General features: G+C 42.4%; 1 protein-coding gene across 2 annotated transcripts in view; it reads right to left on the bottom strand.

Moving 5' to 3' along the window:
- Positions 1-484: 484 nt before the first annotated feature.
- Positions 485-16,863, bottom strand: part of SETD7 (SET domain containing 7, histone lysine methyltransferase) — a 53,122-nt gene continuing 36,743 nt past the window's right edge. For both annotated transcript variants that reach the window (XM_037397488.1, XM_037397497.1), the window contains 6 exons: positions 13,157-13,358; positions 11,204-11,393; positions 9,466-9,547; positions 8,239-8,356; positions 7,792-7,949; positions 485-6,792 (listed from right to left, as the gene is read on the bottom strand). In XM_037397488.1, the coding sequence (XP_037253385.1) occupies positions 6,612-6,792; positions 7,792-7,949; positions 8,239-8,356; positions 9,466-9,547; positions 11,204-11,393; positions 13,157-13,358 (931 nt within the window). In that variant the 3' untranslated portion in view covers positions 485-6,611. The remainder of the gene's footprint in view (positions 6,793-7,791; positions 7,950-8,238; positions 8,357-9,465; positions 9,548-11,203; positions 11,394-13,156; positions 13,359-16,863) is intronic.

The following is a 16,863-nucleotide window of genomic DNA, read 5'->3' as shown; positions in this document are numbered from 1 at the left end:
ATGGCAGCGGCCGCCAGGGCAAGGCAGCCCAGCAAAGCAGGAGGCAGAGCAGTAGGTTACCTGCCTGGAAGGCACTACTGCTGCTAGCTGCCGCACCGTCCTGCTGCCTCAGCAAGGGAAAAATACACCAGGGCACATTCACATTTTAAAGTACAAGTGCTTAAAGCCATTCTGGCATACGCAAGCAAGACGTCCTTCCATACCACAACACAATAAAGCCAGCGTTACGTGCACTGTGAAGAGAGAAGGGAGTAACAAAAGCAGCAGAGGTACCAGAAGAACAACAAAGCAGTGGTGTCAGGAGTGTTCTGCTGTTCGTTTGCTGTTAATATGATGTGGCCTAGAAGTGTGTTACCTGTGCGCCAAATCCTGCCTCTGTGCATCAGGATAACCGTGGCTGCAAAGCAACTGCACAGCACACAAGCAAGGGGGAGAGACCCACAGATACCCCAAACCCAGGATAAATAACAAGGAGAGATGACAGTTCTGTTGAATATTTTAATATCTGCATTGCCTTCATAGCGCAATTAAAGCAATCTTTAAAATTCACTTATTACAAATGTTTGTCAAGTCTATTTTTCCCCAGAAACATTTTTCTTACTTCCTTGCACATACACCCAAACACACTATAAAAACCTCATTCATAACATCAAAGGAAGGGCAATCATCATTCATGTAAACATCTTTCTTAGAGTTATCCATTTTTTAAAAGTCATGAATAAACCTACAGATGTTCAGTAAGGCTCATAGTTCGAGTACAAATGTCATAAAACACCTATCAAGTACTGTATACAAGTTAAATACTCCGGGGTTAACTGTTAACACATGTATAAGCTTACCCCAAGGATTATTCTTTAGCACTTAGTTCTTCAGAACAGAGACACCCAGTAATTATGGGCTAAAGAGTATTAAAATAGCAGAAGGCCCAGCAGAAACTGTTAAGTAATACACAATTTTAGTCTGGATCTTAGCTCAAGAGTTATACTCAGTACAGTTACAGTAGGAAAAAGTCTCCTAGGAGGAAATCTGCAGAAAGGAGGGATGGGTCCATTTGTACAGTATCATGAAGGGACAAGCTGAGAGGTATGTCCTGAAGATGTGACTGGCCTTGCTATTGCAATTATTTATGACAGCCATGTGTAATGCTGCATAAATACTTCCCCAAATAGCAGAAACGACCATTTGTAATTGTAAAGATCATTTGTTACATCTCCCCCTTAAAAAAAAAAAAAAATCTACTTACTGGTAATCAATTACACTTGCACCTTACAAAAAGACATCCTTTTAAATTTGGTTTAGATCTTACCGGATTTTTTTTTTTTGAATATTCATTCTACCGTGAAAATATTTCATACAAACATCATTTTACATACAAATTATGTTAAAACTTGTGAAGTGGGTCTTCCCACACTCATGTTTTTATGGCTTGAACGTTTAATTGCTTAGATTTTTTGTATATATACTTCTCTCGGGGAAGGAAAAAAAAAAAACCAAACCAGTAGTTACAGTAAAACTGATAGAGAAAGAGGGCAGGAGCTTCAATTGCCTGAAGACAGAAGAGCGCCAAGAGGAGGGTCCATTCAACAGATAGTGACCTTAGTGTTCAAAACCTTTGATCTGGGGCAAGTAAACATGCACTCAATCTTGCACCTTTTTTTTTTTTCCTTTTAAGAATAAATAAATAAATAAATGAATTCCCTTATAAGACTGCTTAGAAATGCTCTGTCCAAAAATACTACTTCTCGTGTTTCCAATACACAAAGCAAAAGGAACAAGTTCTTCCCTGGGCGCAGGTGAGCATGAAGCCCACTTACACCCACAGGTAAACTGCTCCCACGCCTGCGTTCCTCGCGCAAATGCTCTCAGCATACAACCGTGGGGTGTAAGTGAGGAAGAGGCGTCTAATGCAGCACCTCAGCACATAAGGAGACACTTCAGCAACATTGTTTTCAAAGCAATTGGTTTGTGGTTTGGTTTTTTTGTTGTTTGTGTGTGGGGTTTTTTTGTTTGTTTGTTTTTTAAAGTGCTTCGAGGCGAAGTCCTCAGGCACCCATAGCTCCAGCAATTCTGCTGTGCCAGAGGAAAACAAAGCAGCAGATAACCAGCTCTGTACAACTCGTTTACCTCATTGCATCGGCAGCATTTTCCAAAAAGACTATCAAATCGAGTGAAAGGATAGAAATCACAGAGGTCTCTGGGACAGAAGTGACACCGTACACTTCCTAGCGCAACTGAAGGGGTGAGCACCGGTTTTGACTGAAGGACAAGGGCAGTCAACTGGGAAGGAAACAGAAGTGGCAATTTCTACCACTTCTCAGTTTCTCATACCAGAGGGGATGCGTTGGCTACTCTGCTCCTCCAGTGCCTGGCAAGAGGGTGAGAAATCCCTGATGGCACTCTTGCTTCCACACCAGCATCGTAATTCAACAGCCCCAGGAAAGAAACTCCAGCCACTGCCAACTGTGTGCAACACTGAAAGCTCTGCACCCGGAAAGGGTGAACTAAGGAGAAGGCCACCGAGTCGCCTCCAGACCATGCAGCCTGGCAAGGTTGAGCCATCGGCCTCCCAAAGGTCTTGAAGCCCGCATGAGTCACCCAGGAGCTGCATCTGGGCAAAACCATGCACCATCCTAGCGGGTGTTGTTGCAACTATGGAAGAAGTCAGAAAACTATCACAGCTCTCACTCTGATCACTGAAAAGCCATATCCATGGACTTCCTTTGACTTTTTCAACAGTTAAGACTTACATATATTTTATGTAGGTTAATGGTTTTTTTAATCACTAACAAAAAAAAAAAGAAAAAAAGCCTTTTCAGATTTGTGAAGGAAAACCAGGTATTTTAGTAGATTCCAAAATGTAAAATTATAGCATGAGACTCAACTTGAGACACCTCCCCTAGGCCTAAGCCCTTTTCCCTCTTATCCAGGAGTGACCCAGCAGCAGGTAGCTCTCAGCTGTAACTTCTCATGCTCTTGTCTCCAAGATTAACCGCTTCTCCAGAAAATTAAGCTTCTGTATTCTTGGTGACAAAACACAGTGCTGCCGTAGCAGGAAGATCCATTTACGATATTAAAAAAACAGAGAGAGAGAGATAGAAACAATCAGCAGCCTTTAATACAGGCTGATAGAGGCTCCTTCTCACAAAGGAGCTCAGGTAACGAGCCTCCCATCACAGAGGAGCCACGTGCAGCACTGCAGACCAAAGGCAGACATTGGGAACTGATCCATACCTGAAAAAAGCAGCGGTTCAGGTTCTCTTATGCCATTCTTTAGCCACAACAGGTATTCCGAAAGCCAGCTGCTCACCCAGGCTCAGCTGATAGGCATCAGCTCTTCTTCCAGTTTCTGTGCCAACAGGACAGGTCTTTGGCCAGACTCCTGAGAAGTGGAGCTTCCTTCCTTATTGCATATTCACCAACAGACAGCTGCGTTCAACAGGCTCAAACGGAGAGCTCTGCAAAATGGCTGCTTCCTCTGCTCCAAATTCAAACCGTGTTTTGGTGTGGGTCTCGTGTTACTCCTGATAAATTGTTCTGCTAAGCCGGTCTCGCTACCTAGTGAGCCCCAGAAGCTGAGTTGCAATACGCTGACCAAGTTAAGGCATTATTTGGAGTTCTGCAACTAACCTGTGGTTGAATCTGTGGTTGCCAACGCACACCTCTCAGACACCTCTGAAGGACACACTGCGGCCTGAGCCCTTTCACTACCCAGTGGTAAAAAACATCCCGACCGCCTCCACTCTACCAGACCACAAAGTAAAAGCAAACAAAAAATTGAAAGGCTTGGTCCTGAATCAAGCCAAAGCAGCTTTATAATCACAAGTTTTATAGAAGGTTGGTCACTGAAGAAGGGATTGCTAGGACGACCAGTAGATTTTAACAGAGCAGAGAGAAAAAGGACAAGTAGAGCTAACAGAGACAATAGTCACAGTTGTGGCATACTACCAGGCTTACAAGCATACACAAGAGCAAGAGAAGCTTCTTGACTGTTGCCAAAATAACAGCTTTTGAGAACACACAGAGGATACCTCAGTGCCTTTTTATCCCCTACAATTTCCCTATTCTAGGATGCAGCCTTCAAACCTGATGCACAAAGAGCACCTATCTTGAATTTATCTCAAGAATCAGGCAATATGAAGACTGTAAAATCTATTAAAACGTAAGCAACTCAACACTAAGAGGAGATAGAGGAACTGGAGACTGATCAGGAATGAAGCCAAAGGAGCTCTAGAGATCAGAACATTTTAAGCACAATTCTCTAGTGGGCACAAAGAGGCCAGCAGTCCAAAGCAGGTTGTCAAGACTGTGGAAGGAATTCCCATCCATTCACAGCAGGGTTCAGTCATGTATCTTCCCTCTCCTCTTCCCTGCACTTAAACACAAGCCTCAACTTTGTAAACTTCACGATCCTGGCAGAATAACCCACAAGATGCACCCAACAGCTTCCTACCAGAGAGGCACGCTTTTCTGCAAATGGCTGAAACAGCAATGTTGTAAAATAATGACCCGTGGGCAGGTAGGAAAAGATCAAGACATGCACATTTCTTTCCGAGATTCATGTGCTGAAGCTGTGCTGCCAATCGGCCTTTGACAACTCTCACTCACCTGTGAGGCTTGGTTCTGTTTCTGCACACTCAGCTGAGTCCCTGAGCTGTCACCTCTGCCAGCCACCTGCCCTAGACGAGAAGCGGATCTGTGGCCTGAGTCTCCAGCGCGAGGAGATGAGTGGTGTCAAAGCTCACATTCAGATCATTGCTGGAAGAATATCAAAAAGCCCTGAGCCTACTCGCCCCCCCTCTCCAGCACATGCACAGAGTAGCTTTTGTGCAAGCTTAAATGGTGAGGTGCTGGAAAAGGTCTGTTCTCAGTCACAAGGACTAAACAAAGCCCCAAATCGGAGAGGTTCTTATTAATAATTCCTAACTTTGTCCAGGTACCAAAGCAAGGATTTTCAGACTGCACAAACCAGCAACCTCACCCTTCCACTTGCAGGTACCAACGCAACACATTCTCCATGTCTAGCTCCCCAGACAGCCAGACACCATTCGAGCAACCAACCAACGTGTTGCAATAGAAAGGTAGGTCTGATTTCCAAATTGTTTATGTTACATATATACAAACTTTTAAAACTACAAACATTTCAAGAAAGTGTTGCAAATGCATTTGAGTTTTTCCTAAGCTGCTAAACCCAAAAGAGAGCATCAGAGTCCCAGAAGGGCTCCAGTATCCAGACAGAGATGACACATTATTTCTCTCTTACACAGCATTAGGCAAGACCAGTACAGTACCTGAAAAAAATGCACAATTTTCCTACCCCTGAAAAACCCCAGAACACAGCCCTGAAGATGAATATTCACAAGCCCCCACTGTTGGCTGCAAAGCAGCTATGGATTGACGGCTGTTTCTAAATATGAGCGGTGAGTGATGTTTTTACATTCATTGTTTGTCTTTCAAAAACAATCTTTTAGTATCTTTTTTTTAAAAAAAAACACCTTATTTTGATATCTCATACTATATTAATTTACTGTGTCTTAAACCAGTACTACTAGAAGATGGCTACAAGGCTATATTCTTTGTCAACTGAACATGTACAAAAGATACAGCTCTCCTTAACCAAGTACTACAGCCTGCCCTCAGATACATACACCTCCTTTATGAGAATTCAGGCGAGATGCAAGCATCTCATTGCTAGAATTTTTGCCTTGAGAACTGGCCGCTTTAACTGGTGAAAAACGCAAACCAACTCGCAGACACTAATGCAAGTAATGTGCTTGCCTTCCAGGACATGTACTTCTGAAAGTCCTTCAAAAAGCAAATCTGTTTCTCCTTTCAGAAAATCTTCATGCAAAGAACAGCTTCATTTGCGTGTCATAATCATAAATTAAATAAAATAAGCCAGCCATAAAGGCTAGATAAATATTAGGTTTGGACATGTTGCTATACTATTTAGAGAGCCACAGAGACCAACACACAGCACTCTCACATACACACACAAGCCTTTCCACTAGTTAGAAAGGATTTTCTCCTGCAAAAGAGGATTTGTAGAAAGAACAACGTTCAGACAAGAGGAAAGGGGAGTTAAAACCCAGCCTCCTATATGCTAATAAATAAACTGCTCTATTGCAAGATTCAGATCAAAGGTTTAAAAAGGCAAAATTATGCTACTATTAGAGAATATCAAAATATTACTGTTATCATCACAAGTGGCATATATGCAAAATGCAGTTGCACAATAATGCCTAGGCAGATAGAGAACGACACTAAGTCTGCCGACTAAAAGTGAACGATATACCCATTTTAGTTTTCTGTCTAGTCTTTTGGCATCTTTGCATGTGGTGCAAAAGCAGAAGCTACTAAAGAATATCACATCTCGTATAGAATATTAAATAATTTCTCCAGATAAGACTGGTGCAACGCTAGCTAATTTTAAATCTGCTATGAGTAACACAGTCAAACCTAGTTAGTATGCAAGAAACTTATCTCTTAACACAGAATGCAAAGTTATGATGCAACAGCATGAACAATCCCTGGTTGTCCAGTTTTCAGTATAAAGGTAGTGCATAGATCCAAGTTTCTATTTCAGTTTGCTGAACAGAGAAGGAACTCCCATTTCACTTTTGCTGGGCAGCCTGGAAAGCTTTCAGTTCCAGCTGGTACCACTCCGGTGCTTCTGGCCCATTTTGCCCAACTGGGTTGTGATCATATCCATAAGCCACTGTTAATTCTTCATCCTTCTCCACAGCCCTGATGGTACGGATACACTTGATAGGCCCAAAACGAGGATGAACAAACCTAGACAAAGAGTGAAACACCTTTGCTAAGCTTAGTTGTCAACCCACAGACTCTGTCAGCCCCTTCTACAGTTTCAGAAGTCGCTCACAGTTCAGAGTAGTATCACATAACCTGGTGTCAGATAAGTTGATTGCTTTGAGTCAACCTTATAAAGACTTAAATAATAAGGGCCAAAATATTGGTATATTAAAGCAGCTTTGTGTAGCTCTGTTATTGGAAATTTTTCACCAGTCCTGCAATATTGCTTGTCTGTAATACGTAAATAAAACAAAGTTAATCACTGCCACATGCCTTGGGCTCGCAGAGGTAAACATCTGCATGACAGGAAGACAGTATAGATTATGAGAGACTGGAGAGCATGGAAAATTGATCATCTTCATTTCCTCATTACACACTATCTACCGAACAATAATAACGTACTTTGTGCTTCTTCTCCCAGGGCCTCACAGTAAAGGGAACTGGCTTATTTAATGAAGGAAAACTATTGTCTACATACACATCTCCACAGGTGTTTACTTATACATTGGTATGAAAATATTTATACCCTTAAGCACATGTAAACATTAAAAGTTTCCTAGTGCTCTGCACAAACTGCAGGGCAGCAGAATGCTTATTTTTTGAGTGTCAGAAATGCCAGCACATGTGATGGCGCTGATCAAGCATCTGTAGTTCAGCAAACAGAGTGCAGTCCTAGTCAAGCTCAGATTTAGAGCTGTGCTTATGGACTTTAGAATCAAGAGGCAGCTCCCAAAGTTCACAATAAAATTAACAACAGTTGCAGACTTCAAGACACTCCATGGTGTGAAGGCCCAAGAGACATCAAACACCCACAATGCCAGCCACTTTCCAACTGGGCCCAGGTGAGCGGGAATTCCTTCAGTGCCTGGACCTGTCACTCCCAGCCCCACCGGCTGCTCCTCATCCAGCTGCCCAGGAACACCCTGTGAACCCAGACTGCCCAGCTGCAGCTCCCACTCCCAAACATGGGACTCTACTTACGGGTCATAGATGCAGTTAGGAGTGAAAGAATGGTTGGCCTTATGCCCCAGCGAGGCACAGTACTTGGCAGCGTGGTTGTAGGGCTCTGGCACGTCTATGACTGTTTCGTCATCCAGGGATATTGTATTTCCATTCAGGGCCCAGTCTCTGCTGTCTACCTAGTTTGCAAGGCAAAAATCCAGTGTGTGTGTGTGTAGGTTTCAACTTTGCCAGCAAACATTCAAATATACGCATCTAAAGCTTTCTCTGTAAGCCATTAAAAAAGAAACAAAACACCACTGCTTTTTTTATATATATGTATACATAGGTGAACATGCACTTTCTTTCAATTAAACTCCATCACATTAAGTGTTAAGGGTGGAAAGGGTGCTGCATAAAATCCTACTATAAGATGTTGATTTCAGAAGGAGCAATGAAAATTCAGACTGACTTTTTTCTCTCCTTTACCTCCTGGTGTGTAATTCGCACTCCATTGTAAAAGGACATAACCGTACTGGCTTCTGCTGCTATTTTTGAAAATAATCCTTCTCCAGCACTGGAAATGAGAGAGACGTCAACATACACCCTACAAGGGGAAAACCACATGGAATTAGTCATTGGCTACAGTTTTCAAGAAGTATTATCACAACACTACTGGCAGGAAGACTAATACTTCAATATAATAATAAAACTAATAATAATAATGATGATTCAAAACCTCCAAATGCAACTCCTTCTTCCCCTCTTCCATACATTCTCTTAATTTTGGTAAAATGGAGATTTTGTGGGCAGTGGGGGCTGACTTTACCTATTAGTTTGAAATTATTTACTTTTTTTAAGTGCCAATCTATCATTACTCCTCAATGGCGGCTTCAACTCAGGAACACCCTCAATAACATACCAGAATCCCAGAGGCCCCCACTACACTGAGGTTGCTGGTGTGTACATGCACAGATGAGCAAAAGTTTTCAAGGTGAAGCTTAGATCCTCAAGCACTTGACGCAAATTAACGCCAGCATTTTACTAGTCAGTTATTTCAGAGTATCAGAAAAGGATATAATCGAATATAATAATATAATCGAAGTATCTACAGAGATAAGACAGTTTAGCTTCTTAGCCTAGATAAAAAGTGTAATTGTGGAATAGCCATGGAAGAGATTACCACTGACTGACTACAATGAGACAATTGCTGAGGAATGTGTTTTGAGATTACAGGGTTGTCGCATTAATGATTTACTCCTGCCACTTTGCTGCATTTGTAGGGAGGGGAGAAAACTTCATACAATGCATGCCATCCAGCAAGACACCCCGAATACACCACACTGCAACCTGAACCTACTTACACATATAGAAAATAGGGAATAGCGTACTTTTTTGCTCAGAATGTCATAGATGTGAACTATTACTGGAGTCCAGGACGTGACTGAACATGTCTTTGAAATGCTATGAAATTATCCCAGTTTAATCTCTTGAAAAGTATAGCTGTGTTCTATCTGTGAGTGCAATTTTATTGTGTGAATTGGAAAGAAATTCAAGTCAATCACTGACTGATGTGCAGCAATAGGTTCCATTTCAAACCCTTATGTGTCTCTTTTTTTTTAATTTTACATGAGAAAAGGTTTGCAACTAGGCCCTAAAAATGTAACAGCAAAGAAATACGGACAATATTGCAAGAGGGGAGAAAAAAAAGCCTACCTCTCTGACTCGTAAGGATCAGGAAGAAGTGCATTTGTAGAAATGCAGGATGAAGTAGATTTGTCAAAACTGTATACTGGGCCTAAAGAAACAGAAATCAACAAAGGAGATAAGCTAACTGGCAGTACTGAAAGCACACAACCCTTAATCAAGACATGCATAAATTAAATTTTAATGACTGCAAGAAATAAATGTTATGCTTCCAAAAAAGGGTATTGAACAGAACTGCACCTGTAAGAGGTCTTCAGTGAGACACTGTTTCTTGATTATTTTTTCCCCTCAACATACTGGAGCAGCAGTATTACCACAAAAGGGTGATACATATGTTCTTCAACCTACTAACTTTCAAAGGACTGGACAGCCTTTCAAAACTGATCCTTCCAGAGTCTCAAAATTAAAAAGTAAAGCAAAATTTAAAAGGATATATTCAATAACACATTAATTACAAAAAATATTTCAAATATAAAATGTTTTCTAGTCCAAATCCTGAAGAGACTTCAGCCAGAAGGTAATGTTCAGTAATCACAAAGTACACTTGCCACGGTCATTTGTTTCCTGCCATTAATAAGCAACTCAGTAGTACAGCTCTAATTATATCCTTACATTCTTCTCCAATCAACTTCCAGAGCACTATCTGGGAGTTAGGTTAAGATGCAGGTGGAAATAAGATGGGGGAAAAAAACCCAAGGCAGAATATTACGAAGTTCGATGAAAGGCCATCGCCCCTGGTGTCCAAGATCTGTCCTAGCTGAAGGCAGCTTCCTCCAGAATGTAACTAAATTCTATTTATAAAGCACAACTGTCCCCTCTCAGAAGATAACGTTTAAATTTTGATTTGCTACTGCAACTGAGAGTTTTGAAAAATCAAAACTCACATGCATTTGCTTCTCAACACCTTTTCACTGAGTTTTACGTTCTTATTTCATATCCAGTGAAACAATCTTTGCTGGCAAAACAGTGCATGTGTTAGCATAGTCCCTGTTTATTACTCGGGGCCCTATCCACAGCTTAACCCACTCACCTCCAAAACATCGCACACACCTCAGAGCGACAAGGTCACTCCAGAACTATAGGCCCAAGCCACCACTGCCCTGGAGAATGAGTACTGGCTACACAGCTTGAAGGCACCACTCTGACCCCAACCATTTCATAGCCACTTCCTACCAGCAGGACTTGATAGACTGGAGGGTGCTGGTGAGTCACACCACTACACAACAACCAAATCTAGCTCACTAATCGCAATCCCCGTGTCCCTTCAGCCCTGTAACACAGATGCCAGAATATTCATGGTGCTAACATTCACTTGCACAAATGCAACGGACAGAGCTACAACCAAACCACAGCCTCCCTCTCCTCTTTGAGTTATTTTACTAACAAAACACAGCCTGTAACTGTGCCAGCATTAATACAGTTAAGCAGGTTTTGCTGCTGGCAGAGATGGTAACGGTGTGCACGAGGAGCCGGACAGAGCCCGTGAGCGTGCAAGAGAAGGGTTATGAAATGCAGTTCAGCAGCATCACCGCACGGGTCACTTCCCGTTTGTTCCCAGAGGAAAGGGATCACTCCACGTGCCTTTCTGTCCAACTACAATTTAGAAAAAGGGCTTCTCACTAATAGACTTCTTATCTCATCCCAGCCAGACTTTTAGAGTCTCTAACGAGGAACATTCTGGAAGCCAAGCTGTTTGCAGTGAAGTGCTGGTAGCAAGAATACAAGTTTCTGTGTTAGCTGAACTTACTGCCTGGTACTACTTCAAACTGAGGTTTCCCATCCTCTACAGATGTCAGAGTCGCCAATTTTGCTTCTATCATTTCTCCATCTATGAACCTTCCAGAATATGCAGTCTTTCCATCAGGGTACACATAGGCTATTTTCTCTCCAGTCATTTCCCCTTCTTCATTCACCTCTCCCACAAGGCTGCCTCCATCCTGAAAGCATGAGCAAGAAAGAAAAGGCAGAGCATTTACTATATTCTACTGTCTTCATTACATGAAAAAGGTTCTCCCCAACTTTTTAAAGCAGCAGTCTAAGCTACAGTAAGTTCAGATGCAAGATCGTGAAAATGAGTGGGAAACAGACACATGAGGAAGCTGGGTGAAGTCATTCCAGCCAGGATAAAACCGATAAAAGAAATGAAAAGAGTTTTTTACATTGTTCCAAATCAGCAATACCCAAGGTCTTTCCTTACATGTGACACAAATACAGCATTTCAACTGGCAACATTTTTACGTCAACAATCCATGAACAAATTTTGTGTTTTCTTAGTATGAAGCTGTGCTTCATAGGAAAGAGGAAAGAAAAAAAAAATTAAAATGCTGCCTTGCTTACTGCTAATTCATGGTACATCAAAAGATTTGAGTCAATCAAAAAAAAATAAAATTATTTGCTGGACGACTGGAGTTTCTCTGTCCCAGCATCACCCCACAGTGTCAGGTGGCACTTGATGAGAACAATTGTTTGCTGAAAGCCATCATCAGCAACACTTTTCCTCTCTCAGATATACACATTTTAGCCCTGGGCTTTGCCATCTGTGATCTTCCTGCAACTCCAGTTAGGTCTATTTACAGAACTGCAGAATTCTGCAGAGATGCATAGATTAGCACAGGTCTAACAACTTAGGGTGTATATTTCAAAAAGGACAGCTTCAAATAATGCTCTGGAACAAAAACAGCAGGTGTGATGTGGAAACAAGACTGGTTTAGATCAAGATCACTGTGCACAGACTCTATTTCATAGTGGCACCATTTTGCTCAATTCCAAGGATGAAAGAGCTTCAAACACAGCATAGTAAGGAACAGTGAACCTTAAGTTTGGCTAAAAATGTGTGCACATAGCATCATGCACAGAACCATGCATATACAATTGCTTCCATGGCAAAGGTAGTTTTGAAACACCTTGCATCCTTTAGTCTGGTGAGATGATAATGATAAACAACCTCTAAATATCCACATTTCCAGAGGTACAGCAACACTTTGTCAGCTGGAAGATGAAACAGGAGACATATGACCTGAAGGGTCAGCTGTGTGTATTTTATACAGTACAGTAAAACTGCTACTTGTTTGGCAGCATACACCAAACATTTGTTGATTTTAACACGTGTCTAATAGCAATAGTGAAAACCAGTAAATAAAACGAACAATCAATGGTGAGCATTTGAAATGAATCTGCAAATGGAGTATGGGCAATAGGTAGCACAGAAATAGATTTGGTTTTGACCAGCAGCTTAATTACATGCAGTTGTTTCCCCCTCCTCAGCACAAGGCAGAGATTGAAAGGGTCAACTCCGGAGTGCTGTATAAGGCTGAAGAGGAATTAAAATTGCAACGCCTTGCACAGCTCCCGTGCTCCTTGCCTGCCGTCAGCACTACAAAGTGGCAAAACCACCCACCCAGCCTTCCCCAGGAGATACATAAATGCACTCTGAAGGGGCTGGATTCCCTGTAGGATGAAAACAGTGGAGGCAGCTCGCAGCCTTGCTGAATCCTGTCTATTGGGCAAACATTCAACAATGAAAAGCTTTTACTGTTATGTTGGATTATCCAAAATCAGAATGCACAGATCTTCCACTCAAATTTTTGTGTGCTGACTTTTGGATAGCTGGGTCACGGTGGGTATTTGTTTCAGCTGGAGGGAAAAGAATGATACATAATGGTGCTAATCTGCAGTAAAGAGAGCAGGTGATCAGGCTTACCGGGTAATAAATCCAACAAACTCCATGTCGAATGTTGTCTTTATACTGCCCTTTGAATATCAGCCGCCCATCACTGTCATACTCCTGGGCTGGTCCATTCAGCTCTCCATCCACATACGTGCCATGAAGGACCACTCCATCCTCATACGTGTAGATTCCCTGGCCTTGTAGGGCATCATCGACATAGTACCCTTCCAGGGTGCTGGTGAAGAGAGAAAGGAAGCAGCAGTGGAAGACTATTCACGTAAGAGGTGAACCTGAACCTCGACACAGGGCGCAGCACAACCCTGCTCCTCTGCTCATCATCCTACATATTACTAGCGCAGAGAGGCTGAGGGGAAACCTTCAAGAGAGTCAGGTCCTAGGAGGAGGTAACTGTTGACACCTGGTTTGCTATGGCCAGGCACCCTACAGCCCTCCCCAAAACGCACACCGCTGCAACAATTGCAGCTTTTCTTCTTTTTCTCAGTGGTCTCTCTCCAAGGGCCCAGGCTGCCGCGTGGCAGAGCTGCGCACAGGCGGACTGAAAGGTACGCTGTATGGCTCGGCAGTGGCTGCCAGGGCTCCCTCACTGAGACAGCACTTCCAGCACCTACGTCCCCTGCCAGGCATCGCTATCCCCCACGTCCAAAACTCTGATGCATTTGCTAGTTTCATTTTTTTTTCCAAATTCAAAATTTGAGGGGGACAAGGGGAACAGGACTAGGAAGGTACACCTGACTTCTCTGGAAAGCCAAGATGAAAACCAGAAACTTGTCTCTACAGACCTCCAAAGGCAGAAAACAACTTACACCGTCCTTGCGCCAGGGTGCGCTGCATGGACGCAGCATCATTCATCTAAATTACATTGCTGAACTTTTTTTTTTTGCAGGCTAGGATAGCAAATTACAGCAGCGAATGGATGCTCATGGTCAATGATGAAATTATTGCTCAAGCAGGCATCTCACGTTAGGATTTTCTGCCTCCTACATTTGGATCTTTACTGACATCCCTCTGGTGAGATGAAACTGAACTGCTATACAGATGGACCACAACAGGGCAGAAACTGCAACCTGCTACCTGTTCAGTATTAGTTCTCTAGTGATGCACCCAGCAGCAGTCTGTACCAGATTTGCTAAAAGCACTGTATTTCATGTATTTCTATTAAAATGGAACACAGCCTGTCAAACAGAACTCGTGCTGCCTGGATTTGAACAAAGAAACATGTCACTTCAGTTTTGTCTCGCAAACCCTTTAGCAGGGGCACAGTATCTTGCAATCTGCTTTGCCTTCCCTGCTGAGAGAAACTACAAAGATGAAAGCATAACTGTAAAAGAGGATCTACTCAGGGTAGAACTAGCATAAGGAATTACAAACTGTTCAGCTTTTACCCCAGCATATTTAGCCAACAGCCAGTTGCAGTACACATACTTCCACTGCATCATTCTTCCAATGCAGACATCTAAGGTATAAGCCCAAACAGTGTCTGGGAGCACGTGACTCTACATGTTTTACAAAACTTTACGAAACAGATTTTCAAGAGTTGCCCAAGGAATGTTTTCTTAAAATTGACTTTCTGGTTTCTAAAGCTTCACTCTCTGTTTTTACATAACTTTGGCAAGCTGGCTGAGGTTTCCACAGGAAAATACACTACAGTAAAAGCCTCAAGGCAAACCAGATGCAGAGCAGGAAGGGGCAGGAAAGCTGTTTTACTTTCCAGTCGGATGAATTTCCTGATCCAGGTTACTACAGAGCTGCACAGACAGCTATGGCATCACAGTACAGGGAAGGAGCAGAGCAGATACGGGAACCACCAGAGATCTGTGCACTTACTTGACTATAAATGACACCGCTTTCTTCTCTAGTTTATCACAGATCACCAGATTTGAATTTCTGGCAACACACACAGAGGCTGCACATAGGATTACTGTTTAAAAGATGCAGCCACCCCCGGTTTATGTAATGAAACGGACCCAAAAAACCTTTCTTGTTACCTTTAATGGTATTAGTCAAAGTTAACAAGTTGCTGAATGACAACAGTCCTTCAGCACTGTAAAAACCAACCTTTTCTTTTACTGTAACTCAAATTTCAAGGTTTTCTTTCTTTGTATCAAGCTCCAAACCATGCCCAAAAGATCCATCTCTTTCAACGCTTATATCATCTAAGGAAATCAAAAGGAAGATACCTAAAAAAAGAACTCCACATCTTTCAACCTTGCCTAAAAAGTCAGGTTCTCTAAAACTTTCATACTTTTCAGTTTTTGAGTTATTTCCACCCCACTCCCCCCCTTTTCTCTCTCTCTTTTTAAGCTGTCAAAGTATGATGCCTGCAGCAGGTGCCTGCACAGTACTTGCAACCAAGACCTGACCAGCACAACGAGGAACAAATAGCTTCTGTGTCTTGCACAAACAAAATCTTGTTAATACAAACCCTGAGCTAGCCTATATTTCTCCAGCTTCCTTCTCAGATTATCGTGTTTGTGGTAATGTAAAGTTTTACTAAAGTCAAGATTGATCAGATGTATGTACTCTGTTCCCATTACCCACCAGGCCTACAGGGGATCTAGGATATCCACTACCTAATATCACACTAAACTGGTGAGAAGAGTTGGGATGGGGAGGGGTAGATACACGTACTGCAATATCCTTCCAGGTACTAATTCCCATCGATAGACCCTAACCCATTGATCCCTCACTCCCTGATCTCCCACCTTTCCCTCTTATGGGAACATTGAAAACTTTTTCTTAAAAGTAATGCTGTTCTCTGCTGTGTTTTGGGCGATGTCAGTTTACAAGAGTTTCTAGTTAAGGAAGATGGCAGCTGCAGCTCAGTGCCAAACACTGCTCTCATGCTCACAATTATTGCGCAAAGTGTTTTGTAAAGTGCACTCCAGCAAGCATTAGCACCAATGAAAGCTCAACTACACGATCCAAAAAAGGGAGTATGCCAGAGGTGAAACTTCTCTCTCTGAAAAAGTATGTTGGGTTTTGTTGCATTTTTGAAGGGGGAGGAAAAACAACTGGTATTTCATTCCCGGTTTCCACTCCCTTAAATAATCAACAGGAAGAAGGCAGCTATTCCAGTAAAGGCGAAAGTTTTCACCAAGGCAAACAAAGCAGCCAATCCTATTTCCCAACACTGAAAAAATGGAAACGCTTAGGCTGCTGCCAGTCTGACAGGGCTCAACCACTCCCAAAAAACAAGACCTACAGCGGTTCAGCTGTCAGCCTTTACCAGCAGCCTGCAAGGGAAACAAGATCCAGGAATGCTGAAACCAGCTAACTTACTGCACTGAAGCACACAATACTGGAAGGGGAGAAATGCTGCGACGAATTTTGGAGATTTGTTTCTCTTCTTCGTAAACACTCTGCCTTGCCCATGGCACAGTTAATGGAAACATCATGTCCTGTTTTATACCAGGTCGTTCTTCCTGCAACACATTGTAAGACCTGAACCATCCGCTTCAGAGAGCGACTTACTTTTGCTGCCTGGGTGCAGACAGGTCTGCCACTGCTCAATTAAGGCTGTTTTAGTTAAATGAAAATAATCTTTCTTAGGGCAGTTTATAAAACCATTCCATTTCCTGAAACCACATTACAGACTATTTTTGTATATTTTCGTTCTGCTAGTTCCCAAAGTCATACAGTAGCCAACTGCTCCATTTTTTTTAAGGGTTACGAAAATTATATTAAAAAAAAGGAAAAAAGAAAAGTAAAAGGAGGGCTGG

This window comes from Falco rusticolus, chromosome 1 (genome assembly GCF_015220075.1).
Source record: "Falco rusticolus isolate bFalRus1 chromosome 1, bFalRus1.pri, whole genome shotgun sequence".
In the NCBI taxonomy this organism is placed as follows: domain Eukaryota; kingdom Metazoa; phylum Chordata; class Aves; order Falconiformes; family Falconidae; genus Falco; species Falco rusticolus.
Note: the sequence above shows the minus strand (reverse complement) of the source record. Positions and strands in the feature narration are given on the sequence as shown.